At 44.7% G+C, this 25,105-nt stretch overlaps 9 protein-coding genes and 1 non-coding gene across 10 annotated transcripts in view; 4 read left to right on the top strand and 6 right to left on the bottom strand.

The window, feature by feature from the left end:
* The window catches only part of V865_003810 (uncharacterized protein), a gene marked incomplete at both ends in the record, with an annotated part of 2,904 nt that extends 2,730 nt beyond the window's left edge, over nucleotides 1–174 (bottom strand). The window contains one exon of the mRNA XM_066227598.1: nucleotides 1–174. This exon is cut by the window's left edge and continues 227 nt beyond it. Coding sequence (XP_066083695.1) covers nucleotides 1–174 — 174 coding nt within the window.
* Nucleotides 175–1,167: 993 nt separating this feature from the next.
* On the top strand, nucleotides 1,168–3,305 carry V865_003809 (sorting nexin-4; the record flags this gene model as incomplete). The annotated part of the gene is made up of 9 exons (XM_066227597.1): nucleotides 1,168–1,509; nucleotides 1,602–1,737; nucleotides 1,805–1,859; nucleotides 1,958–2,045; nucleotides 2,143–2,353; nucleotides 2,436–2,566; nucleotides 2,637–2,936; nucleotides 3,024–3,197; nucleotides 3,267–3,305. 9 exons carry the CDS (start codon nucleotides 1,168–1,170, stop codon nucleotides 3,303–3,305), a joined length of 1,476 nt encoding a protein of 491 aa, XP_066083694.1.
* Nucleotides 3,306–3,709: 404 nt separating this feature from the next.
* Nucleotides 3,710–7,025, bottom strand: V865_003808 (uncharacterized protein; the record flags this gene model as incomplete). Its single annotated transcript, XM_066227596.1, has 13 exons — nucleotides 3,710–3,975; nucleotides 4,043–4,130; nucleotides 4,195–4,375; nucleotides 4,442–4,521; nucleotides 4,587–4,685; nucleotides 4,751–4,817; nucleotides 4,868–5,081; nucleotides 5,142–5,331; nucleotides 5,390–5,517; nucleotides 5,569–5,681; nucleotides 5,744–5,896; nucleotides 5,966–6,254; nucleotides 6,338–7,025. The coding sequence occupies 13 exons, from the start codon at nucleotides 7,023–7,025 to the stop codon at nucleotides 3,710–3,712; spliced, it is 2,556 nt and encodes an 851-aa protein (XP_066083693.1).
* Nucleotides 7,026–7,767: 742 nt separating this feature from the next.
* On the bottom strand, nucleotides 7,768–9,225 carry V865_003807 (uncharacterized protein; the record flags this gene model as incomplete). Its single annotated transcript, XM_066227595.1, has 6 exons — nucleotides 7,768–7,850; nucleotides 7,928–8,036; nucleotides 8,089–8,133; nucleotides 8,190–8,331; nucleotides 8,393–8,454; nucleotides 9,142–9,225. 6 exons carry the CDS (start codon nucleotides 9,223–9,225, stop codon nucleotides 7,768–7,770), a joined length of 525 nt encoding a protein of 174 aa, XP_066083692.1.
* Nucleotides 9,226–10,968: 1,743 nt separating this feature from the next.
* Nucleotides 10,969–13,042, top strand: V865_003806 (uncharacterized protein; the record flags this gene model as incomplete). Its single annotated transcript, XM_066227594.1, has 5 exons — nucleotides 10,969–11,142; nucleotides 11,215–11,631; nucleotides 11,687–11,989; nucleotides 12,051–12,485; nucleotides 12,554–13,042. 5 exons carry the CDS (start codon nucleotides 10,969–10,971, stop codon nucleotides 13,040–13,042), a joined length of 1,818 nt encoding a protein of 605 aa, XP_066083691.1.
* A 616-nt stretch (nucleotides 13,043–13,658) lies between these two features.
* V865_003805 (uncharacterized protein) lies at nucleotides 13,659–16,673 on the top strand (the record flags this gene model as incomplete). The annotated part of the gene is made up of 6 exons (XM_066227593.1): nucleotides 13,659–14,393; nucleotides 14,455–14,631; nucleotides 14,705–15,493; nucleotides 15,588–16,090; nucleotides 16,179–16,533; nucleotides 16,614–16,673. The coding sequence occupies 6 exons, from the start codon at nucleotides 13,659–13,661 to the stop codon at nucleotides 16,671–16,673; spliced, it is 2,619 nt and encodes an 872-aa protein (XP_066083690.1).
* Nucleotides 16,674–17,365: 692 nt separating this feature from the next.
* On the bottom strand, nucleotides 17,366–18,953 carry V865_003804 (chlorophyll synthesis pathway protein BchC; the record flags this gene model as incomplete). Its single annotated transcript, XM_066227592.1, has 7 exons — nucleotides 17,366–17,399; nucleotides 17,476–17,887; nucleotides 17,961–18,172; nucleotides 18,251–18,495; nucleotides 18,568–18,596; nucleotides 18,670–18,736; nucleotides 18,909–18,953. 7 exons carry the CDS (start codon nucleotides 18,951–18,953, stop codon nucleotides 17,366–17,368), a joined length of 1,044 nt encoding a protein of 347 aa, XP_066083689.1.
* Nucleotides 18,954–20,476: 1,523 nt separating this feature from the next.
* V865_003803 (calmodulin) lies at nucleotides 20,477–21,853 on the bottom strand (the record flags this gene model as incomplete). The annotated part of the gene is made up of 9 exons (XM_066227591.1): nucleotides 20,477–20,479; nucleotides 20,555–20,604; nucleotides 20,680–20,745; nucleotides 20,809–20,866; nucleotides 21,000–21,107; nucleotides 21,197–21,294; nucleotides 21,466–21,498; nucleotides 21,687–21,693; nucleotides 21,839–21,853. The coding sequence occupies 9 exons, from the start codon at nucleotides 21,851–21,853 to the stop codon at nucleotides 20,477–20,479; spliced, it is 438 nt and encodes a 145-aa protein (XP_066083688.1).
* A 383-nt stretch (nucleotides 21,854–22,236) lies between these two features.
* V865_003802 (uncharacterized protein) lies at nucleotides 22,237–24,384 on the top strand (the record flags this gene model as incomplete). The annotated part of the gene is made up of 4 exons (XM_066227590.1): nucleotides 22,237–22,564; nucleotides 22,628–23,119; nucleotides 23,185–23,459; nucleotides 23,524–24,384. 4 exons carry the CDS (start codon nucleotides 22,237–22,239, stop codon nucleotides 24,382–24,384), a joined length of 1,956 nt encoding a protein of 651 aa, XP_066083687.1.
* Nucleotides 24,385–24,578: 194 nt separating this feature from the next.
* Nucleotides 24,579–24,694, bottom strand: V865_003801. Its single transcript, XR_010725580.1, has one exon. It is a non-coding gene; the product is annotated as a 5S ribosomal RNA (ribosomal RNA).
* Between the last annotated feature and the right edge of the window lie 411 nt (nucleotides 24,695–25,105).

Here is a 25,105-nt window from a genome sequence, read left to right as displayed (position 1 = left end):
ATCTTCATACATCAGATCACCTGGTGGTTGAACATGCTGTATAGAACTGAGGAGATGAGCGGGTAATGAACCTGGTCCGACCGATGATGAGGCATGGCCATTAGATGGACCGGGTTCAGAATCATGTGATATGCCGTTAGTGGGACTAGAGCCGTTATGTAGTGGATGACCCATATTGCTGTGATTCATATGTTGGTTGGGTGAAGATGGTTTGATGCGTTGTCTGGGTCGAGATTCCTCCTCGTCTGAGGGTGAGTGGGGTCGGATGATACCTCTCTGCATGGGTGATATCAGCTTGGAGGTGGTTGAGAATGATAACGTAGAAAGTGTACGTGTGGGTTGTACTTGAATTATAGGTGAAGGTAGAAAGGTAGAATGGAAAAGCAAGATAGATTCATACTCACATTCAAGGTTGCGACACTGATACTACCACTATCACTATTCCCGACGGGCGCCCGTGCAGATTCTATCTCTACGATTTTACTACTGTTACTGTGATTTACTAAAGATTGGTCGGTGGCAATTACTGCAGGAGGTAAAACACCAGACGTGACTTGTCCCTCCTCTATTGATGGAGCGATGAGAACCTTGGTGGATGAATGGTCGTTAGGTGGTGTTGGTCTAGGGGGAGGAGGTGACAGGTTGACTGATTTGTAAAAGGTGCACAAGAGGGACGTTTCAGTTGGACCCTCTTATCCGTTCCGAATGCAAGATGAAGGGGAGGTGATTAGGGTAGGCGACTATGCGGTGAATATGGAGCAATGCAATATGCAATGATATGCGATGAGATATCTGAATGAGATGGTCGGGTTGCTATATGGTGTTATGCTACTACTGATCTCGGTTGGTATCTTGCTATATTTACTGGTTGTAGATGGTGAGTCAGTGTGCGTATATCACGTATAGCAGTGCGTTCGGGTACTCTTAAGAGAGGATGACGATAAGCGGGTCTATGACGGGGTCAGGTGTCGTGATTTGTATATATCATCACCCCACTTTACCATACCCATCCACCGCATCCACCATGACCATTCAACCGGCAACTTGAGATGAACACCATAAGCTCAGTCAGCATCACACCAACGCATCATCCGTGCTCTTGAACAGCGGATATAATCGACACTCCCATAGACAGACCATATATCTACTGACGCCTGCCCAAACACAATGCCATCCCAACCAATCGATGAAGACGGCTTTCACTCTATCGCATGGGACGATGCCCCGCCCTCTCGAGCCGTCCTCTCACCTTCATCGCCATTCGACGAAGACGTCGGGGAAGGGTTCGAAACGATCTCTCAACCCACTTCTGAGTCTCAGGATGGCGGAGCAGGAGCGGCCAGTACGTCCACGGCCACGGTCACGGGCAGTAGGAGAGATAGACAGGGGTCAGTAGAGGTTGATCCGGGGGAATGGAATGGTAGATGGATGAGTATAGAGGTTAGAGAACCGGTGAAAGAACATGAGGGAAGTAAGGATATGTATGTGTCATATGCTGTCAAAACTCAGGTGAGTTCACGTCATACTATCCTTCGAACCCGACTGGCCAAGATACATCAGTAAGACTTAGCCGTTGACTTGATCATATATCCTGAATATAGACGAACCTTTCTACCTTCCCGAATAAGCTAGTCGTGGTGAGGAGGCGATTCCAAGATTTCGAATTCCTAAGAGAACATCTGGTGAAGAACTTTCCAGCCTGTGTGGTCCCACCTATCCCAGACAAACATCGTTTAGGTGAGCATCAATCAGCTGTTCATATTACCAACCTCTGGCAGAAAGCTGATCAAGCGAGTGTATCTAGGGTATATCAAAGGGGATCGATTTGGACCAGAATTCATCGAGAGGAGACGATTAGAGTGGGTATTCCATTCATTGATAAGAAGACACATATATCTATCTCTTACTACACTACGAAATTGGATCGAATCGATGAGCTGACCTATTGAATTTATAGTCTTCAACGCTTCGCCGATCGAATAGCCAGACACCCAACGTTACAGCGAAGTCAGCTAGTCAATGATTTCTTACAAAGCACAGAATGGGTTCGTTGTCTGACGCACTTCCGAATCTAACTGTATTGTTCCCATGCGGAAGTCTCATACGATAACCAATGCTAAGTCAACTTCCTTGTTGTTATAGACCGTCGCGAAACACCATCACATCTCCCATCCCCCTCCAGAATCACATATCTCTCTGATGGATTCCCTGTCCGATAAATTCATTAATGCATTTTCCAATGTGCGTAAACCCGATGGAAGGTTCGTCGAGATGCTAGAAGATCTGGAAAGATTCGAGGAGGGTTTGGTATCTGTCGAGCGACTCGTCGGGAGAGGTAAAACCAGGGTTGACGGTGGGTCACATTTGATTCCCTCCTTGTTAGCTCTGTATCGAGATCAAAGGGGATAGCTAAGAATGGAAGTGTCTGATTATAGATTTGTCAACGGATTATCAAGATATGGCAGCTGCGTATCAGGGTTTAGGATACCTCGAATCAGGTATAACAGAACCGTTAAATAGGTTCGCAGAGAAGATGTTGGATTTTTCAGCTTTGTTGAAACATATGGTGAGTTATGTCCACTCATCTAAAATAGAATTTCCCAAGATGACGAGATTCAATGTTTGCTTTTGGACAGAACCAATCGACTGTCGAACCATTTCTGATCCAATCGCATTCGCTGTTAGCATATGCCAACTCCCATCGGAACGTTATCAAACTTCGTGATCAGAAACAACTTGATTTCGAAGAGCTTTCAGCTTACTTATCCGCCATCGTATCTGAAAGAGACAGATTGGCAGCTTTGAACTCTGGACATTCGGCTGCTCCAGTCGGATTGGGTACGTACTTGCGGGATCAGGTGGATAAGCTCAGAGGAACCGATGATATACATACGAGGAGGGAGAGGATAAGGAAATTGGATGGAAGGATCAAAGAGGTGAGTTACAACGTTTATTTGTAGATATCAATGCACGGAAATTTCTAATACCCATATGCTAATATGCCTACCCCTCCCTAACTCTAGTTGCAAGACGCAGTGACCACAGCGCATGAAACGTCAACTGCGTTCTCTGATGAAGTTTTGAAAGAGCACAAGGTATTTGAACTATCCAAGAAAGAAGAAATGAAAGAGATTTTGCAGACCTATGCGGACGGTCAGGTAGAGATGTTACAGCGTGCAATGGATGATTGGGATAGGGTGGGTTCTCACCACAGTCATCAAAAAAGTAGGGAAATCCAGAGAGAGCTGATTTGTTGTTTGTTGCAGATCATCCCTCTTTTACAGAGAATAAGAGTTGATGTATAGGTAAATTGACTTATGTTGGTACGGTAAACAAATCCTTGGAAAGATGAGTTGACGTTGATGTTGATGTTGGTTGTATATAATGATATGTTTATAACTTGTAGATTTACGTGTTTTACCATGGATACTTATGGGAATGAAAAGATTCATGTGATCAGATTGTTTGTCTTTGGTCTCAAGATTTACCACAATTTGATTGTGTAGATCTCTGGAACCCTCAATATCGTCAATTTACATGATAATTTACCTCAACCTACATTGGGATAAACACAAGTGTCTGGCTGAGAGAGTGCTCGATATACGATATATTCCTATGTAACAATGCATATAATATACTATAACCTATCATACATACAACTTGTCTGACTATAATGTACCATATATCCACTGTCCAATCATTACATGAATCACTGTGCAGCTACAGGAGGTATAACCGATGATGGTTCACCTCCATTGACATCCCCACTCCCGTTCTCATTCCCGTCGATGTCCTGACTCCCATTTCCATTCCCGTTAACATGCACTTCCACGTCCAGTTCCATCCCTACTTGCTCATCACCATGCCCATTTGGTAAAGGTGCGGGTCTCTCAATTTCGGGTAATTTGGAAGCCACAAATTCCTTTATATTCGGTAATACCTCCACGAGCACATCAACCACTTTCGTAGCTTTATCTATACGTCACCCAGAGTCAAAATCAGCGATCCCTGCCATTCCGGGTCAATATCGAGTTTGACTTACCAGACTTATGCACTTGTCCTCCTAACCTCTTTTGTATCCTCTCATCTTCCAATAGCGGATGTTCAGAAGGAACGTAAATTCGATTAGACTGAATATTCACACGTAGTCAGCTAAAAGACATTTGTTCTCATGACCCTCAACTCAGAGCTCACCTTTCTAAACCATGATCTCTTCACCTCATCATTCGGATCAGGTCTGACCAACGAATGTAATCCCGCCACTTGAATCACAGCTTTCACCTTGTTCTCTACTTCTCGATGGTTTACCAGGTCCATGATTGTCTTGCAGCCCGTTCCATGTCCTATCAGAACGATATTCTCCGCTTCCGATAACCTACAAGCAAAAAAAGTAAAGAATCAGCCACGTGAAATCCATCCGCGATGAAGGGAGAGCACTCACTCGATATAATTATCCCATATATACCGGATCAACTGCGCTTCTAACGGTGTACCACTCTTACTAACCATCTTCGGTAGATCCTAATCTCCTTGATTGATTAGCGAAGCATACAAGAATGTCGAATCCCAAGAACAGAACGACTTACGGGAGCAAAATGTGTAGGTAACTGTTTCAACACATTCACGTCGATCAAATTATACCCTTCTTTCTTCACCCAATCCACAATCGCATCACTCGTATTGATCTGTGCGAGGCGCCGATTAGTGCTGTTACTCTGGGTCAATATGAGATGAGATATCGTTAACTCACCAAATAACTATTCGCCATATGCACGTTCGTCGTCGATACACCATCAGTCTCAACTCGTAAATTACCACTATCGAAAATCTTAGCTACGATTCAACTCATATACAGGGCGTAGCTCACAAGTCATGCACGAACACTACCAGAACTCCTCTCGTACCCATCTCATACACATTCTCACTGCAGAGGACTTGTCCTCCAAAGGACCCTTCCAGCTCTTCGCTCGCTAAAGGTATTTGGAACAATTGATGTCTCTCGTACATATGCCATGCTCGATGCAGTTTCAGCAAATCAGGAATACTAGTAATAGGTGATGATCCGTCTTCAAGCGCAGTGACTGTCGGTACTCATCAGCAAAAGTTGGAAGTACAGATCATCCGAATCAGAAGAAACGTACCCTCTGGTGGTTCACAAGCCTTGACATCTATACTCTTCCAATATTTCGACTGTACCTTGGCACACTGGTATATCACTTCTGTAGCAACCTCGGACGCCTGATGCGCATCCAGCTCAGCGGGTGTTTCACCGAGAAGTACCTGCGCTACTGCTAATGCCGAATCGGAAATAGCTTTGAGGTTATAACCGCCCTACGAACGTATATCAATCAGTCTGCTCGATCGAAACATCAGTTCACCAGTCACTCACCTCCAATGCTACTACTAACTTTCCTCCGGCCAATGCACTTAACATGTGCGTCATATGACCATAAGCTGCTGGTGTAACGTGACATTCTCCCAGACGATCTCCATCAGCAGCGTCGAACCCAGCGGAGACTACAGACAAGTCAGTTTGTCCTCCTAAATGGAATTATAGATTCAGCTTACTGATGACAAGATCAGGTGCAAACTCATATGCTATAGGCATTACTATACGCTGAAAAGCGTATATGTAATCTGCATCACCGAAACCAGGTCCAGGCCAAGGTATATTGACAGATCTACAATATACAAGCCAAATTAACGGGTTGAGCACATGAAGTCAATGATAAATTTTACTCACTTTCCTTCTCCAGCACCAGTTCCAACCATATCTAAAGCGCCGAAATCACTTGTAGGGTAAAATCTCCCTCCATCATGTCGATGTAAAGAGATATAAAGTACATCGGGATCATCCCAAAAGGCTCGCTGAGTGCCATTCCCATGATGTACATCCCTATTGACCAATCAAACACACACACTCAGTACATATTCAATTTCGGCTTGTGGGGATGAGGACACTCACCAATCTAGAATCAAAACTTTCTTCGCCAGACCTCTCCTTTGTACCTCTTTCGTAGCTACAGCGACATTATTGAAGAAGCAGAAACCCATATGTTCGTCTGGTTCAGCATGATGTCCTGGTGGTCTAACTATCGCAAAGGCATTTCGGACTTGTTTCTGGCATACCGATATACAAGCCTGTATCACACCACCACATGATAATCTCGCGCAATGGGCGGTTTCTCTACAGACGTATAGAGAGAGTTGTTCATAGTATTGTTTGGAATCCTGGATATACTCATCCGTGAGGTCTATTATACAAGGATAAGGCTAATTGATCAGCTATATGACAACCCGACACGCGAGCTTATAGTTGACAGGGTGAAAAGCTCACCCTCAGTACCTTGTACTTTCAACCATAAATCTTCTCCATGGACCAACATAACCTGATCCATCGTGACTTCACCAAACTCTAACCTTTTCATTCGTTTGATCAGACCCTGTTCGGCCAATCTTGAGAAAATCCTCTTGATTCTCATAGGTTCTTCGGGATGTCCAGGACCATTATCCACCACACTTTCCGCTGTGGGTACATACCCTTCTTGACAATGCAGCATCATCATGGGATTGTAGATGTATCCTGTTCTATAGATTTTCGGTCGTTCGATAATTTGTACGTTGGGTGTAGACTGGGGGAAGAGGTCGGACGGGGCACCGGTAATGGGAGGAAGGTGTGTATGGGATGGTCCAGCTTGAGAAGTAGGCAGTTCATCATCGGTAAGTGCTGCTGAAGTGATAGTTTGAGGGTGAGGAAGATGAAGAGGAAGAGCAGAATTGTTGTCGGTTGAGATGGTAGATTCGATAGTTGTGGTGGTAGTGGTTTGCTCAACTACCACTGTTTTAGCTGCTTCACTTGACGGGCCAGCAGCAGGGAATTGAGGTACAGAGTCCAACTCCATAGCTTGATCTTGAGACTGAGGTTCCTGAGCGTTATTACCATTGACACTTGATGCGGCGGCTTGTCCTTCTCCTTCTCGGACAGGTATGGAAGTATCAACTTCCATGTGATTTGGGTCGGACATAATGCCTGTACGATGAGGATAAGGGTTAGGTCCCCATACATCAGATGGAGAAGAAGTTGTTGAGCTCACCCCACTGGTTTGTTGTGAGGAACCCTCAGTCAACCTGAAGAAGGTGAAAGGATCAAAGGATTCCACAAAGGAAGAAGGCAAAGGTGTCGAATGTTGAGATGGGATGTCCAAGCCGTCGATCAAGTACAGTTTCTAGATGATCTCTGAGCCAGCTGAACGGTGTCGTGAGGACGGCGGGGACTGATATTCACGTCGATACGAGGTCGAGTTTGGGAATATGGATTGACAACGTTACTCGCAGATAATTCAACATCCTCGGAAGAATCCTAAACTATCGATGATCTCCATTCGCTCGAGTAACTTATTCCCGTCAACCACTTAACGTACACATACCGCACAACAACGGGGCCATATTCAGAGGATCAGAACATGTAAACAAAGCATCCATGCTGCATGCGTGCTTGGTAGTTCTGATACCGACAGACAAACACAGGTCATCTGCTAATGCATGAATAGTACCTGGAATATAACAATCATATATAAGGAGAAGATCGAAAACGAAAATCGGACAAAGATAAGAATATCAGATTCAGAAAAAGAACCGGTTTACAAAGAAAAGCAAAAGGAAAGAAAGAAAGAAAAGAACAACTTGATTATTGGTTGTTACAAGATCATCCCAACCCAAACTCTTTCTTCCCTTTATCCACTGAGCAAAAGAAGCAAAAAAGACCGTTTAAGCCTTTTTGGCGGGAGCGGCCTTCTTCTTGGGGGCGGCAGCTTTCTTAGGAGCGGCTTTGGCACCAGCAGCGGCTTTAGCTAGACCAGACCAAAACAAAACACCAGTCAATGCATATTCGTACTTGTCGCGGGAAGAAAAAAAAGGGATGGCTTACCAGCAGGAGCTTTCTTAGCGGCAGAAGTCTTCTTAGCAGCTGGTTTTTTGGCACCGGCAGCGGCAGTCTTCTTAGCGGCGGGTTTAGCGGCACCGGTAGCGGCGGCCTTCTTGGGAGCAGCAGCTTTTGGCAGCTGGCTTCTTGGCGGTGGTGGTAGCAGCCTTCTTCTTAGGAGCAACGTTCTCTTTACCGGCAGCGGTCTTGACCTATAAAGAAATGGTCAGTGAGAATGAAATTGGTAGACGGATCAATGGATACTCACCTTAGCGGCAAGCTTGACTCGACCGGAGATACCGTTAGGAAGGACCAGTTCCTTCTTCTCCTCACCTCGTTTGATGGCGTTGGAGAGGTTGTTGGTGTTGGAAGCTGAGCTCATGTCGATCTTGTAAGTATCGGCGAGGTACCTGGCGAAGGAGTAATTGTCAGTTCAAAGATATGTATGATGGGTATGTTGACCAAACTCACTTCTTGATGGCAGGTCGGGAAACACCTTTTCTAGAGTCCTCTGGGTGAGCTTTGACGGCTTCCTAGAGTTGGGAAAAGATAGGTTAGCTTTTGTCTCCGAGGTACGACTTCGCAGATTGGAGTGCGGAAACCTTCCCAAAAAGGCAATTCGAGAAACGGTCAAATAGATCAACGAGCATGATAGCTGGAGCTATGCATTTTCGCATGAGGTGTAGATGAAGGGTGGATACATCGAGGTGCAAGAGGTAAGGATGATAGGAGCCCTGTGGAATGAGGATTGGGATGTGGAAAGAAAAGGTGATGGATGGTTGAGTCAGTCACGCGCGGGAAAGAGGAAGGACTGTCAGGAGGCTTGCTGCGGGAGATGTTTGTATCTTTCGATACAGAACGCGCAGAGCTTCGAGACTTGGCAGGAGAAGAGGAGATGGTAGATGCAGTGAATTAAGAAAAGACTGAACATCATGGAAGGAATCGAAGACAAGGAACGGCGGGAATCTCGAGGAATGTTTATCCCCTTCTATTCCTCCGTTGTTTTTGGTGTGATGGCGAACACTTCCATCGCCGGAACACCTTCAAATCGTATGCAGAAGCTTTGATACTTCGCACAGCATTCGTCGGATATGATACCGAGATCATCGACAGGCGACAAGATGTCAAACCTTTGGGAAAGTTTTGAAACGTTTCGAGGGAAGACGAACCCTTTGGTGGAGTAATCGATTCTCGAACGTTGATGGGAACGGTCAACTCACTTGGATCATAGCAAGGAAAGTAGGGTGAGTAGCGGCCTTTTTGGCGGCGGGGGCCTTTTTGGGAGCAGCGGTGGTAGGAGCCATTGTGATTGATTGATTTGTTGTTGGTTGTGTTTGGTGGCGAAAAGCTATTGGACCAGTAAGGAATGATGTTGATGAACGAAAAGAGAGAGAATCAACAACGTTTTTCAATCTGTCAGCTTCTACTGTGGTCTTACAGTGATGAAGTTGTATGTGTAAGATGGAAATGATCGACTAACCTTAGAGATTTATGTATTCTTGAAATGGATTTGAAGTATTGAAAGTTGATTGAAGTGGGAAGAAGAAGAGATGTTGTTAAGAAGTGAAGGGGGGGTGAGGTATATGTGACAACTTGGCGCGCGACACTTGATCTATGTTTTTGTCATTTCGTCAACCGACGTAAACAACCCCTTTTCAATCAAAGCCCCATATCTCATGCATCAGCTCGATTATTCTGATTCTGAAAACTGCAATACATGCATATCTTCCCTCTCTACAGTATGGTACGTCTTTGAAGGATAAATGCATAGTGAAAAAGCGAGATATGAGGGGACGAAGAAAATGTCACGTGACTCGATGATCTTGCTCTCGATCTAAAACGCCGCAAACAGAAATCGTAACCCCGAGAGATGATGGAGCTGTTTCCTTTATCATTCGTTAACATTCCAAGATGAATGATGATCTTGTCAGGAGCTGAGCACGACTTTCTTCCAGTCGCAGTCGTCGCCTCAGCACGTAAGTATCATGCTTTGGTCGATTTTGCTATTGTTATGAGATTACACAATTGAAGAGGTTTTCGTCTGATCATTTGACTACCTGTTTCCGATATAGAATAACGCTCTGCATGGTCAATATACGTCCAAATCGCTTCCAATCTTCCATGAATGCTTTACAATATGCCTTCGGATGCTCATCCAGCCTGCACATACGTTATCAGACCTGCATACGTCGATATCGCTGCTAATCTCATGATGTGGCACCAGACGAGTAGGAGAAGAAGAGGTGAGGGTCGTGCAAGTGTAGCCCTGGCAAGAACGACGCTGAGTTGGAACTTCATTGTGGTCCATGTTGAATCCGGTTGATCATCAGAGACGTATCTGTGGCATTTGGAGCTGCCAACAGTCATTATGGTCAAGAAAGATGAGATATTCATCGACATATGAAGGAGAAGCGTCTCCTTTCACAGGGGTATCACCCTATGACGAGCGATAAAGAGTTCACCAAATGAACAAAAGCATAAACAAAGTCGTTGATCGCGTTCACTAGCAGATTCTGAACATCCCAATACGTGTCTATGCCATATAGCTACGATGGTGATCGCGAAAATGACGATTGAACGCACTGAAATCACATTGGTGGACGCCTCTGAACACCAGATTTGTTTACAAGATTAATGTTTTGTCAGGGTAATTTGTTTATGCGTTTCTGTGTGGGTTGATCAGGCACCATCAATCCCTCTTTTTTTGGCAAGTGATGACGGTGGAACATCTCGATTTGTCTAATCAGGTAATCACAAGATCCATATCTCGGGATTATCCATTGTGGCATATTTCAGGAGGAACCGAGATCTTGCTCGGCAAGTTTATTCGATCCTTCCCTTTTGTAAACCGAAGTTATTTATACTCTCCACCCGGTTTAAACGCATCTCGTCGGAACACGTGGGAAAGTGGAGATGCTTTCTTGAACAAGAATTTTGAATATCTGAAAAATACAATGCAGTATCTCTCGTCTCCAGTCAACGTCGATTGACGTATAGCAAGATAGTCACTTTGAAGCACCCCAACTAGATTATCAAAGGACAGAAACATGGGCAAGAACAGCACAAAGGCTTCCAAAGGGAAAACACCCCAGAATGATGTCAGTAAGAAGAGGAAGAGAGAGGGGAGGACGAAAGATGACCAACAGTCCGGGAAAGAAGCGAGCTTCTCGTTATTCGGACAAGTGAAGGATACAGCATTGGATGATGTCTTCGCCAAGAGTGTGAGTCGAGTTTGAGGTCTGTATGGCGCGCAACCACAAGTATGCTGATATTCTGCTGATGGTTCTTCACAGAGCGCCTTCGCTCAACCAGCTTCAGCGGTAGCCAGCAGCTCCAAAATCGCCATTCAACCTGAAGTGACCGAACATATTTCGAAGAAGAATGAGAAAGAAGTATCACCTGGACTTGAGGAGGGCTCGGAAGAAGATGACGATGAGGATGAAGACGAAGACGAAGATGATCTTGGGGAAGCGTCAGAAGCAGAAGAAGAATCAGGACCAGGGAAGGATGTTGTCGAGCAAGATGAGGAAGAAGATTCTGATGTAGAAAGTGAAGATATGGTTCATGAGAGTGTAAATGCCAAAGCTGAGAGGAAAGCCAAGAAAGGTAAAACGTTGGGTAAATATGTACCACCTGGTGAAACACAAGGAGATAAAGATAGGAGGACGGTATTCGTTGGTAATCTACCACTTGAATGCGCTCAATCAAAGGTGAGCAGATCCTGTTGATCTCAAACGTCAAATATACTGACCGGAACATGCTCAGTCTGCTTTACACCAACTCAAACAACATCTTCTCTCCTTTGTCCCTTCCGCTAAGATCGAATCAGTCCGATTCCGGTCAGTCCCCTTTGCTGCCCCCACTGCTTCTCTCCCAACCGACGATCCAGAGAAGGACGCTACCCAGCGTGCGAAGAGGGAAAAAGAACGCACAGCAGCATGGAGAGCCCAGCATGAGGGATCTGATCTACCTATCAGAAGGTTCAGAGGGGATGACGAAGAGCCTGAGCAGGGCAAGGTATTCTTAGATTCCAAGGGCAAGCGAAAGGTCGCTTTCATCAAGAAAGATGTAAGCTGATTTTGTCTCTCCCCCTTATCATGGATGTTCAGCTGATGCCTGTTCAATGTAGTTCCACTCTGAACTCGCCTCATGTAACGCATATGTCGTCTTCGCTCACCCTCATCCCGATCGAGCAGCCAATGTCGCTTCTATCCTTGATCCCTTCGAAGCTGCTTCCACGGTCCTAGCGGCAAACACAAGTACATTCATGGGACGAACTATCCGAGTTGACACATTACGACTCCCGTCGGCCGTAGCGCTTCAATCGGCTGGTAATGCCCTTGCCAAGCGAGATGCATGGTTACCCAGTGGGACCGATCCCAAAAAGAGTTTGTTTGTGGGAGGTCTGGACTATGCTGCTAAAGAAGAGGATATCAGAGTGTTCTTCGAAGAACTGGTCAAGGCTGAGAGAGGTCCAGCTGAGGATAAATGGGTAACGGGAGTGAGGTTAGTGAGGGATAAAGAAACCCAATTGGGCAAAGGTTTTGGATATGTGCATTTCTCAGTGAGTCAAAATGAACCCTCTCCCTTGGATCGGCTCATGTCAGCTGATCCTCTACTGCGCATCCTTAGGATCGAGAAAGTGTAGATGAAATTCTCGCAATGGATTCTAAACAAATTAAATTCGCCAAACGATATCTTCGAGTCCAACCTTGTAAAACACTTCCTTCCGCCAATACACTCAATAATACTATCAAGTCACTTGCATCCTCTTCTTCCGGTAAATCAGATAAAGACAAGAAATCTACGAAAGCCACCAAAACATTCATCAAGTCTTCTGGACCTGTACCGAAGGGTGATCCAAGATTAGGAGAGAAGATCAAAGATCTTTCGAAAGAAGAGAGAAAGGTGGTCAAGAGTTCTGATGCCGATAGACAAGCTAGACGGTTGGCTAAGAAGAAAGCTAAACATGCTTTGGAGAAGAACGAGAAAGGTGCTGTCAAGTTGAGCTTGACGAAATCCGAGAGGGAACGAGGGAAGAATGCTAAACCCAAGGCTAAGAAGGGGAAGATCAGAGGTCCAGCTGCTATTGCTAAAATGAAAGGTTCAAGAGGGCAATAATCCGCTGGGCGGTAATTGTAATAGCATGACGTATCTTGCGGCATGTACATATGTTTTTGGTCTCACGAGAAGTTACGGTTTCCATTTCGATCCCTCACCATACATAATGATTTTGGAGAACAGCATAGACCGCATTTTTCCAAGTAAGATTTGAAATCTCTATGCTGTTCTCGAAATCGATTTTTAGGAATCGTAACTTCTTTCACTTTCCTGTATCACTCTGTCTTAAAATTTGCATGAGCAGATAGCCATGATATACGAGATTGTCCCTGTGCCATGTGAATCCACGGCAACAAGGCATGGACTGTACAGTTGGTCAAGAAAGCCAAAGTCGAATAAAGGATTACGCACGTGCCACGGTGCCACGGTTGGCAGTCTGCACAGAGTACAGTGGCAACAAAGTCCAAAGTAAGTTTTGGCGCAAATCACACCAGCCAGGCACAAACACCGTTGATATCGCGTGTCCCTACAAAGTCAGTCAGTCAAAACAACAACAACAACATAAAACACAAAAAATCGAATTTATATCGTTGCTATACATATACATCTTCTCACAGCATCATTTCACCATCCTTTATATCCCAGAATCTCACGCTGCTCCACGACAAGGCCTTAGATGCCTATAGCCATCGATATGAGTACCGGATCAGGTCCAGCCTCACCTGTGTCATCACGAATGACCAAAGCCGCATTCTTCAGAGCGAGATCACCACCTCTCGCGGAACGTACTAGTCCCAATGGAATGTCTATGTCGAGTCAAGATGCCTACGGAAACCTCAGTGATCTAGCAGGAAAGTTCGATGCTGCTACTAGATTAGAACAACAACAGCAGCAGCAATCAGCTGGAGCTGGACCTAGTACGGGTGGGAATAGGTTTAGTCCAAATAACGAACAAACAGAAAGATACTATACACCATCATCTACTTTAGAAGCTCCACAAGTATATAACAACCAACAGGGGTATTTCGATTCTTCACCTGCTACAGATGGGCATGCTTCAACATTAGATAGACTACAGAACCATCCTTCTCGTAGAGGTCCTTCGCCCGTACGACGAAGATCAACATTGGCCTCTCAACGAACCACCTCACCTACATCTCCTAGAAATCTACTGGCTGGTATACATGGAGTAATGTCCGCTCCAGACTCGTCTACAGGCCACGACACAGGAGGATCGACGTATGAGAATGGAACTGAAACTGGGGGAGGTGGAGATTTGAAAGAAAGTGCGATAATGGGATTTGCAGAGGGGTCAGACGAAATGTTATTGGCTCTTTTGGCTGGACAAGCTGCAGTAGATTGCGAAAGACTACCAATAGGTAGATGGGAGGAAGTAGAAGGGTGGAAGAAGGTATGTACATCATTGTTCTGGTTCTATCACAATAACTGATGATTCTACTGGATATTTGTAGGAACTTTCTTTATTGTCAAACAGATTGGAATCATCACAGTCTAGACTTCAAAGGGAGATCAAGATCCTGACTGCAGCGAAGACACTACAAAAGCTGAATAACTCGAATAAGAGGATGTCGAGGCAGACGATGGAAAGTCTAGAACAGGCGGAAAAGAGAGTAGAAGCTGCTGAGAAGGTAAGCGCTTGACTACACTCCTGTTCTCTCACTGAGCCATTAGCTGATCAGGCCATGATATTGCGATCAATAGGAAGTATACGTCCTGCAGGATAGAGAAGCTGCTTTACGTCGGAAGTTGATGGAGCATTGGTCGGGAGTGATGGCCTGGGAAGTCAGGCGGTTGGAACGGACTTCAGCAGAGACCCAAGCAAGATATGATAAACAGTCTATGAAGATCAACAATCTGAAAGATCGTGAAGCCGAGCTAATAAGGCAGAGTACTGAGAAAGCCAACAGAGTCAAGGAGCTGGAGGAAATGGTCATAGAGATGGGACGTAGGGAAAGGGCCATAGAGGAAGAAGCTCGAGAATTGGATCAATATCGTATAAGGATGGAACAGGAGCGACAAAGTTGGTTGGATGAAAGAGAAGCTTATCAGAGGGAAAGAGATAGTTGGACAGCGGAGAAGCGATCGTGGGATAAAGAGAGATCAAGTTGGGAGAACGAGAGGCGTCATTGGGCAGAAGAGAGGGCAGGTTTGGTCGGTGATAGACAAAGGTTATTGGAATCTGGGCAGATGTCAGAGAAAGACAGAGCGATGATGGATCAAATTAGGTTATCGCTTGGTAGTATGTTAGGTAGAAAGATGGGTTCAGTAGGTGAACATGAAGTGTTGGCTTCTCTGGACGAAGTCAAGGGGCTGATAAGTAGACGAGAGAGGGAAGTCGTCAGTCTAAGGGAGGAGATGCAAGAGGTGAATATGGGTTTGGAAGAGGAACTGAGAAGAGTAGCGGAAGATAGAAATGCTTGGAAAGCTAGAGTGGACCAAGGTGAATCAGGTCGTAGGGAGGAAGTAGCATCTTTCGAAAAGAAGATAAGGGTGAGTGAGAATGATCTTCCACATTATTTGTCCCTTCAACTCACCTTAGACTCATGTTTCGTCGGTTGTGTACTAACATCTTACTTCGTTACAGAACCAACAAGACCAAATCAACGATCTATCTCTCAGAAACGAATCCCTGTCTTCATCCTTAAAGGCCGCTCAGACTGCCGTCTCTTCCATGTCAACCGATCAATCCGGTACCAAAGCCCTTCAAGCTAGAGTTGACGCTCTCTCATCCGAGCTTGAATCTATCGCTTCTCAGTTTAATTCCATCTGGTCGATCTTACCTCCTCCCACCAAACGTGCTCAAGCTGATTTGATTGATCCTCGGACGGGTAACAGCAACTCTTCTCTCGCAAGTCCAAGTAAAGCCTTGAACTTTGCTGCTCTGCAAGATTTGTATCAACCTCACAACGAGCAAGTTGGAGATATCAACGAGACGTTGTCTAGGATCAGAGGGGTCATCGAAGATGGTAAAGTGTTAGTAGAGAGGGTAGTGAGGATGGGTCAAGAGAGGGAATTGTTGAAAGGAAATGCAGCAAAAGCAAAGAAGTTGGTAGAGGAAAGTACCAAGAGTTTAGAGACTTATCAACAGTGAGTACGGATTTGCACCCATCTACAAGTAACATGTACAATCCACTAATGATGGTTTGATTTGGTTCGTCATGGTTGTTATTCATAGACAAGTAGCAGTCCTGGAAGATCAATTAGCTAAAAGTGGATCTACCGAATCTCACTTCCTCGATGAGCTTAACAACCTTCAATCGACCTTAGATAACGTATCTACCCAGAAAAGGAATCTGGAAACACAATTATCGCAAGAGAAAGAAACGATTGAAAGATTGACTGAAGCGAATGGTGTCTTATCTGCCAAAGCTCTAGACTTGGCTCAAGTGGCTGAGGATGAACGATCGCATTTGTCCAACAAGCTTAAAGGTGAATTGGAAGATATGAAGAAGAAGTTGAAATCACAGGAAGATGAACAAGATGAGGAAAGAGTGAAATCGCAATCTCAAAGAATTCAATTACTCGATGAGGTGAGTCGAAGTTCATCTCCGTCTGAGTATCATATGACAAATGTAATAAACTGATGTTTTCGTTTTGGGGGGATGGTTAGCTCAATTCATTACAAGCTGAAGTTGGTGATTTGAGGAAACAACTTCGATCGAAGGTGTAGGCATACATACGCCGACGATACATTTGCTTGAAGTAGAAAGCAACAATTGGTTGTCCCGATATCGCCCAAGTACTTTCCATTTTTGTCTCGGCCAACGTGAAAATAGATGTATCGTTTGTACAGTATGTTATTTTTCCAAGTACTCAAGTACTCTATTATCCTTTTAATCATATCAATAGATCACGAAACCATTTTACGTTTTAAATGCAGTGTGCTATGCAGGATTATGAATTATAATATCATGATCAACCTATCAGTGGTACTCTTAGGAACTGAACTGCACTTGAGGTCCCGATAGGTCATTTTGTGTCTTGATCCTTTGTGCAGTTACACTAAGTTCTCTGGGACTGACCTCATCACCTCTTTCGTCCGCATTGTTACTGAATCATATAAATAGGTCGGACTGGTTCACCTGTCCCTCAATGTCATTCTCCTTGCTCGCTGTTTTGCCACTCTGATTCCACCACACAAATGGATATAAACATCGATACATTTTTTATGAACACATCTTTGCTGAAAGTATGCTACTGTTGTTGTCACCTCACACTAATCAACACCGATGATCACCAACATCCCTGCCCAATTCCCAATTCTACATGGTTGAAAGCGAATCCACAGCCCAATCCGACATCCGACATTCGTTAAGTGATACATCCGCAAGATAAAATTACAGATCTTTTAACAAACTCAACTTAAGGTTTGATGGCGATCTTGAGGGCTTGTCGACTATTCAATCCAACATCAATCAGCTTATGTTCAAAGTACCTGGTAAACCTGAAAGAAAGTTGAGAAGTAAACTTACGTAGCCATCTTATCAAGAGCTTTTTGGTAATCTTTCAAATCAAAGACATCCGTGACCATACCGGTAGTCTTGATCTTACCTGAATCCAAGAGCTCAATGGCTCGAGGGAAACAGTATGTTTGAGAGAAAGAACCGATGATTCTCTTTTCGTTGACGAAGATATCGGTAGGTGACCAAGAAGGTAATCTGGCTTTATCTTCGTATACACCGTATACCAAAAGAGTACCACCTCGAGTAACGTAGTTGATAGCGTCGTTAACGATCGATTCAACACCGGTACATTCAGCAACGACATCGAAACCGTAAGGGTTCTCTTCCTTGATCTTGGCCCATTGGGCGGCAGCGTCCTTTCGGTCGAGATCGATGTAAGCATCGGCAGCGTCGACTTTTCGAGCAATGTCCATCTTGATACCTAATCAACCCAAATGAAAAACAAATCCAACATCAGTCCTGTGATTGTGGTAGTCGATGTATAAGTTACTCACCTTTGTTAGCGGCAATGGTGATATGAGCGGCACCACCAAGTTTCATCAATTGAGCCAAGATCAAACCGGTTGGACCAGCACCGATCAAGAGTACCTTTGAACCGAAGGGCATCTTGAGCTTGTCCATACCGTGGATGGCACATGAAGCGGGTTCGAGGAGGGTAGCCTCTTCGTCAGAGAGGTTCTTGATCTTGTAACATTTGGCAAAGTGGCTAAGCGATTCATTTATCATGATTAGCAGTGTTTGTATATGGGTATATATAGATTGAGAGATGATGGTGACTACTCACTATTTGATGTAATCGGCAAAACCACCATCTCTAGCAACACCAGCAGGACTGAAATGTTCACAGAACAATTCATCACCTTTTCGACAGTAATGACACCATCCACAGGTCTCTCCTACATCGGCAGCGACTCGATCACCAACTTCAAATCCTTTGACGTTCTTACCCATAGCGACGACTTTGCCGACAGCTTCGTGACCTGGGATCAAAGGGAATTTGGAGATGAATTCACCTTCGTGGATGTGTTGCTATATCCACCAACATACTGGTCAGCTCTGGTTCCTGATTCCCTTTGACTTTAAATGTTAGATAGGACTTACGTCGGTACCGCAAACACCACAGATGTCGACTGGTCAAGATCAAACAATGAGGCGATCAGCCACAGCATGCCATGGAAAGATAAGACTGGGACTTGAGCTCACCTTTGAGGAGGATCTCATTGTCATCGATGGTAGGTACAGGTACCTTCTTGACCTCGAAGTTTCTAGCCTGTAGATGAGATAGGATAGATGAAGAGGATAGATAGTTTGACGGAAAAGTCGATTTCGATTTCGATTACGATGCAAGGGAAGGGAAGGGGAAAGAGAGTACGTAAATCAGTTAGATCAGCAATCGTTCCCAAGACTTCGTAGTTCATCTATATAACACTCAGGTGACTCACTTCGTGGTAGTACAGAGCACTCATTTCAGATGGGACGTTGGACATTTTGACTGATTTGGTTTATTTGGTTTGGCTGAATGGGACACCAAGCAACAGGGGAAGAAGAGGGTATCAGCTTTTGTGTTCCTTATATATACATTTCAGATCTGAATAGCTAGCTGGTTATGGATATGACTCGACGTGGTAGCACCGGATAGTACATCCGAGATATATGAGCTAACAATGTAGCTCGTGATACAGCTGTGTGGACATGAGGACGAATAGATGAATAGATGGATGAAGGGCGGTGATCCGAATAGATCGGATGACTTGATCGTCCCTTTCCTCCATCACTACGAATCTCCCCCACTCAACCACGACGGCACACAAGCACATCATATGAGTACAGAGAAACACTCACGTATTGATCAAGAAAACGAAGAGGTTATAAAGCTACAGTAACGATTGATATATTTTTCAGATGTAAAGAAAGAAAAAGAGAAGGAAGGAAAAAGGCGTTTGGTAACACTATTCATCGGCAGGTATATATTGGATTTTCTTTATCATGGCTTGCAATACAGTAGGACTTTTTTTTCCCATTATTCCATTCAGTTCAATTCAGTTCCGATTCATTCAGCCTAAAGCCCCTGGATGCTACAGTTACAGCTTGTGAGTGGTTGTTCGGCTGTTTTCTTCCTTTCTTTTCCTCTGCGTCTACATAATCAATCCAATCACCTGTCAAAGACCAACAAAGGCTAAAGGAACCCGCTTTTTGCTCTTGCAGCACATAGAAACGACCCTTGAATCCAGATGACGTCGTGTCAGAGTAAACACCCTAAATCTCACGTAACACAACTTTTTTATCCTGAGATACTCGATGTCCTATCGCCTCTTTGCACCGATCATACTCCGGATTTAACAAAAGCCTCACACGTCAGTTAACACGATACAAGCATGCCCTTAACATCTGACGAATACGTGACTGGCATACACATCTCACATTCCTTTGCATCATGTCCTGTGAAGAGATCTTGTCATCGTGGCTTCACATACCTTATTTAGCGGCAATGGATCGTTGTCCTTAACGAGATGACATCAATATGATGCGGCAGCAATGTAGGTGACAAACGATATCAAGCGAGATTGGCTATCTTACCGCTTGGATGATGTAAGTGGGTTAAGGATCAGCTCAGATGCCTACGGTAACTGCCGATGTGATGTCGCCCTAAACGATTCCAGAGTGGTTGATGGTGCCAGGCCATCTTCGGGAGGCCGAAAGCGGAATCAGTTATATACAAGGTACTGACATGTGGTAGGTCTGTTTTCAAGAGTGTTTTTACGAAGGAGCGTGTAGCCAACGTCCAAGATTATGGGAAAGATGCCCTACTTGGCTGTCAAAAAGACACTCAGAAATTTGTACGCAAGATACATTTATCTACATAACAGTCCACATTCGATTTCATCTCAGCCTCAATACCCATAAGAATTGCTTTTTATCATCCCATCCTCAATCTTCAAGAAACACATAAACGCCAAAAGATGATATGGAATGAAGGCAAAAACGAATATGTTATGTATTAACGGGATGCTTACTGCGAGATGAGAGCACTGATTAGCTGTGTTCTTCGGTTTCATGTATTCATGCGAAGTCGGCGCTGTGAACTCACTTTGGCCATCATCATTGTTACGAATTCGTTGTAATCGATCATACCGTCACCTATCATCGATGTTAGTATATATCATTTGCCGAAGATGGTGGTGCGTGATGAGTGGGAAAGACGAAATCACTCACCGTCCTTGTCTGCTTCTCTGATCATTTCACTGATTTCAGCATCCGAGAGTTTCTCACCGAGGTTGGCTGTGATGAACAGAAACTTTATCAGTGACTGCTGTATGTATCCCAACGATAAGCTGAACTTACTCATGACGTGTTTCAATTCAGCGGCGGAAATGTGACCGTCGTTGTTCTTGTCGAAGACCTATAGATGGAACAGTGATGAGTGAACACAACACTCTGATATATAGTTGAGAAATGGTGTCCTCGAAATAGGTGACGGATCAGGTTAGGCATTGCAGCTGTATGGCTGTGGAGAGGAGGATGCTCTGACCCACCTTGAAGGCTTCTCTGATCTCGTCTTCGGAATCAGTGTCGTGCATCTTTCTAGCCATGAGAGTCATGAATTCGGCAAAGTCGATAGAGTTGTTTCCGTCGGCGTCGACCTGTATAAAAGCGGAATAGCATCAGCATCAAGCACCGTTGGAGCTGTCTATTAAAGCTCTACAATTGGGTGAATGTATACATAGCTCACCTCATTGATCATATCCTCAAGCTCAGCTTGAGTAGGGTTTTGACCGAGTGATCTCATGACGGTACCGAGCTCTTTGGTGGTGATGGTTCCATCTCCGTCTATAGGATGAAGTAGCAGTTACAGGCATGCACGCAATGATGGGAACAAAACGTGGGTTGTGTTCGGGTAAACGGTATGGGAGAAACAAGGCAGATGGTAAGGAAAAGGACAGTCTAGATGTCAGTTTACATTGCACGTTGGGTATTCGAGCAAGATCGGGTCGTACTGACCTTTGTCGAACAGAGAGAAAGCCTCCTTGAACTCTATAGTACATCATTGCTGCTCATCAGTATTCCTTCTTATCCTGGTCCATTGCGGCCATGCTGAATTCTGAGAATGAGAAAATCCACATACCAGCGATTTGTTCTAAAAATAACATATGCAAAGAAGATCGAGTCAGCTCTTATCATTGACCCACATATAGGAGCTGATGCAGTCCCAGTGTGCTAACCTTTTGTCTATAAGGTGAAGAGGCAGATCAGGCATCAGCTCATGAGACGATCAAGATACCAAAGACAGTAAGGACGTGGGAGGTGTGGGGCCTTGCATGACCCCGGCCCGCCCTTTTTGTTGGTTGGGTATGAAGGGGTAAGGTTGACTCACTAATTGCTCAGCCATTGTGATCAGTCTTGTTCGTTATGTTCGTGATTGAGTGAGTGGATAATGGAGTTGAATGATGAAGAATAGAAGAATGATATTGATGGATGATGTCTGTGAGTGTCGAGGTCAAGGTGGTCGCGACCACATCGACCGAACAACGACCCTTGAACGCAGTGTCATAGCTTTTGGAATCATGTGCCTGATTCTTGTTGGCAGGGTTATCAGGCTCACAAGTCTGCTGATGACGTAACAGATCGGTTCCGACATTTCGACGATGACTGAGTCTGTGTTTTTCTTCAACGATGCTTGCACCGTTCAGAAAGAGAGATATCAAGAGAATTACAAATCAGTAATTGGATTGTCACCAGCTTGAGCTCATTTAAATCGATCGACTCGTAGGGATGTCGACATCCACCTCCATCCTTTCGCGAGGAGTATCAGTCTACTCGATCCCTCCTGAACTCCTGGCCAACCTCTCAGTCCGATCAATACAAGCTCAACCTCCCGCCGAAGCGGAAGAAATCAAACCTAAATCGACGGCTCCCAAGACAGTCCTAGCAAATCTCCCGGGGGCAGCTGGATTAAGCTGCCAGACATGCCCAAATGCCAACTTTGATACTGTGGAAGAGCAAAGAGCACATTTCAAATCGGATTGGCACAGGTATAATGCCAAAGCTAAACTGACCGGAAGAACAGTCAGTGCGGAGGAATGGGAAGGTATGGTCGAGGGTGAGTAATCATACTCGTTCCATTCACACAATATCAACAGCTGATGTATAGTACATTCGATAGGCATATCGTCCATATCAGGTTCTGATTCCGGATCATCATCTTCATCCGGCTCATCCTCACAATCCAAAGTCGCTCGATTACTGAAACGTCAAACACTCGATAACAATCAGAATCTGTCTGATGACGAAGAAGCACTAGAATTAGCAGATAGACAACGTCGTGCGCACTTGCGTACAGCGGTAATATGGTTCTCGCCCACTACATCAATACCTTCATTGGGTATACCGAAAGATACCCAGTTCGGTGTGCATCGAGCTCTATTCCCGCCATTCGATACTGCCGCGGACTACTTGACGGAACTCAAGAGGATGCAGCTGAGTGGGAATGACGAGGAAGATGGCGAGAGGAGATTGACATTGTTGATGGTCGCTGGAGGTCATTTTGCCGGGATGGTAGTTTCCATTAAACCTAGAGGTAGAAGTGAGAAACAGGAGGTCAAAGGTGCAGGAGAAGTTAGGGTTTTGAAACACAAGACTTTCCATAGATATACAAGTGAGCTGCGGTAAAGATCTTCCCTAAGTTTTACAAAAACACTAGCTGACAATGAACTTGTGCAGCACGTAAGAAACAAGGTGGTTCTCAAGCTCTAAACGATAATGCGAAATCTAAAGCTGTCTCTGCTGGTGCGATGTTGCGTAGATATGGTGAACAAGCTCTTCAAGAGGAGATCAGAGCGTTGATGGTTGAATGGGAAGATGATCTAGCGGCTTCAGAAAGAATATTTATAAGGGCTAGTACGCACGGTAAAAAGAGTTTCTACGGGTATGAAGGTGCGGTCTTGAGTAAGAACGATGAGAGGTTCAGGACTTTCCCTTTCCCTACCAGACGACCGGTAAGCTTCTCTCCCCATAGTGCGACGGGCTGACAAAAGCTGATCTTTGCGTTGCAATACGTAGACCCTTCAAGAACTCCTTCGATGTTGGCATGAGCTGACTCGAATGAAAGTCTCACACTTATCTGAAGAAGCTCTTCGAGCTTTAGATGAAGAATACATCGCATCCCTTCAATCCAAGAACAAACCCATAAAACCTACTCCCGCACCCACCCCTGCTCCTACTGCACCTGCTATACCAAAACTCTCCCCTGAGGAAGAAGCGAAACTAGATCGTCGAAAGAGGTTAGAAGAGATGATACGTAAAGGACGATTAGACGCTCTAAAACCATTTTGGACAAAATACCAGACGGATTTCGAACCCTCTGAGATACTGGGTCTGGTAGCTTCATCGGGTCAAGAGGAGATACTCAAGTATCTGTTGGAAGAAGAGAGATTAGATCCCACACAACCTATCCTTACGTCAAATAACAGGAAACCATACGAACTATCTGCGAATAAGAATATACGGAATGTATTTAGACGAGTGGCGCATAATCATCCAGAATGGTACGATTGGGTATCAGATGCCAGAGTACCATCGGGTTTGTCGGAAGAACTGGAGCAAGAGCAAAATACCAAGAAGAACGAAAGAAGAAAGGGGTTGAAAGAGAAATTAAAAGAGAGAGAAAAACAACGAGCGGCAGAAGCTGAAATCGAGGAAGCAAGAGAAAAGGAAGTTGAATTGCAAGAGCAAAAGGAAGAAGCTATGAGAGCGGTAGCTATGAGTCTCAATGGTAATACTGGAGCTAACAACACGGGACCACAAAAGTTAGGTGGAAGAGTTGGTGGAGAAGGTTTGGGAGGGATGAGTCAGGAGATGAGGATGCAGATTGAACGTGAGAGAAGAGCGAGAGCTGCCGAGGCGAGATTTGGAAGAGGATAAAGGAGCTCAGATATGTACCGTACCAAGATGATTTAGATTACGTATAATATGTGAAGATCATAATGACGCTTTCATCCTTTCTCCCTACTTAATTCTACCTCTCCAGTTCAAAATAGTATTGATTGACATGTCATGGTCAGCTAATCTCTCTTGAAACTCATTATTTCATCTTCGAATCGAAGAAAGTGAATTGCAACTACAGCACTCGGGATTCCCAAATCGTCCCCGACCTTGGTACTAACCGAGCGATACTCAGCTTAAGCTTTGCAGATCTGACGGGATACAGCGTTTTCCAAGTTCTGTAGCCGTAGATGAAAGTGGCAAACGATGGGTACAGTACATATTGTACATTCGCGTCTATCATCATTTACTTGCTTGCATGTATAGTGGCGAGAATAGTAGGTCATAGGTGAAATTATTTAGAACATCGGTCCAGACGAAGAGATGTCCGAGATCAACCCCGTGATTTATTGATATGCAAGGGAGGAACGGCCAGATTGATCGACTGTACAAAGGATATAAGTCAAGCTCTGGTTAATAGATGATAAGCTTACATCCTTTCACTCGCCAGACATCAGCTCTTAGTCCAAAAGCTATTTTAATAATTGTACGACAAGCGTGAGATGCGTATGAAAAGCCCTTATACATATCTCATAAAATCAAAAGACTTTGGCTCTGTCCATTCTTACTGATACCTATTTCTTCAGAGTGTACAGTACTG

This window comes from Kwoniella europaea, chromosome 1, assembly GCF_036810445.1.
Source record: "Kwoniella europaea PYCC6329 chromosome 1, complete sequence".
Classification (NCBI taxonomy): domain Eukaryota; kingdom Fungi; phylum Basidiomycota; class Tremellomycetes; order Tremellales; family Cryptococcaceae; genus Kwoniella; species Kwoniella europaea.
The sequence above is the reverse complement of the archived record's forward strand: the minus strand, read 5'-3'. Positions and strand labels throughout refer to the sequence as shown.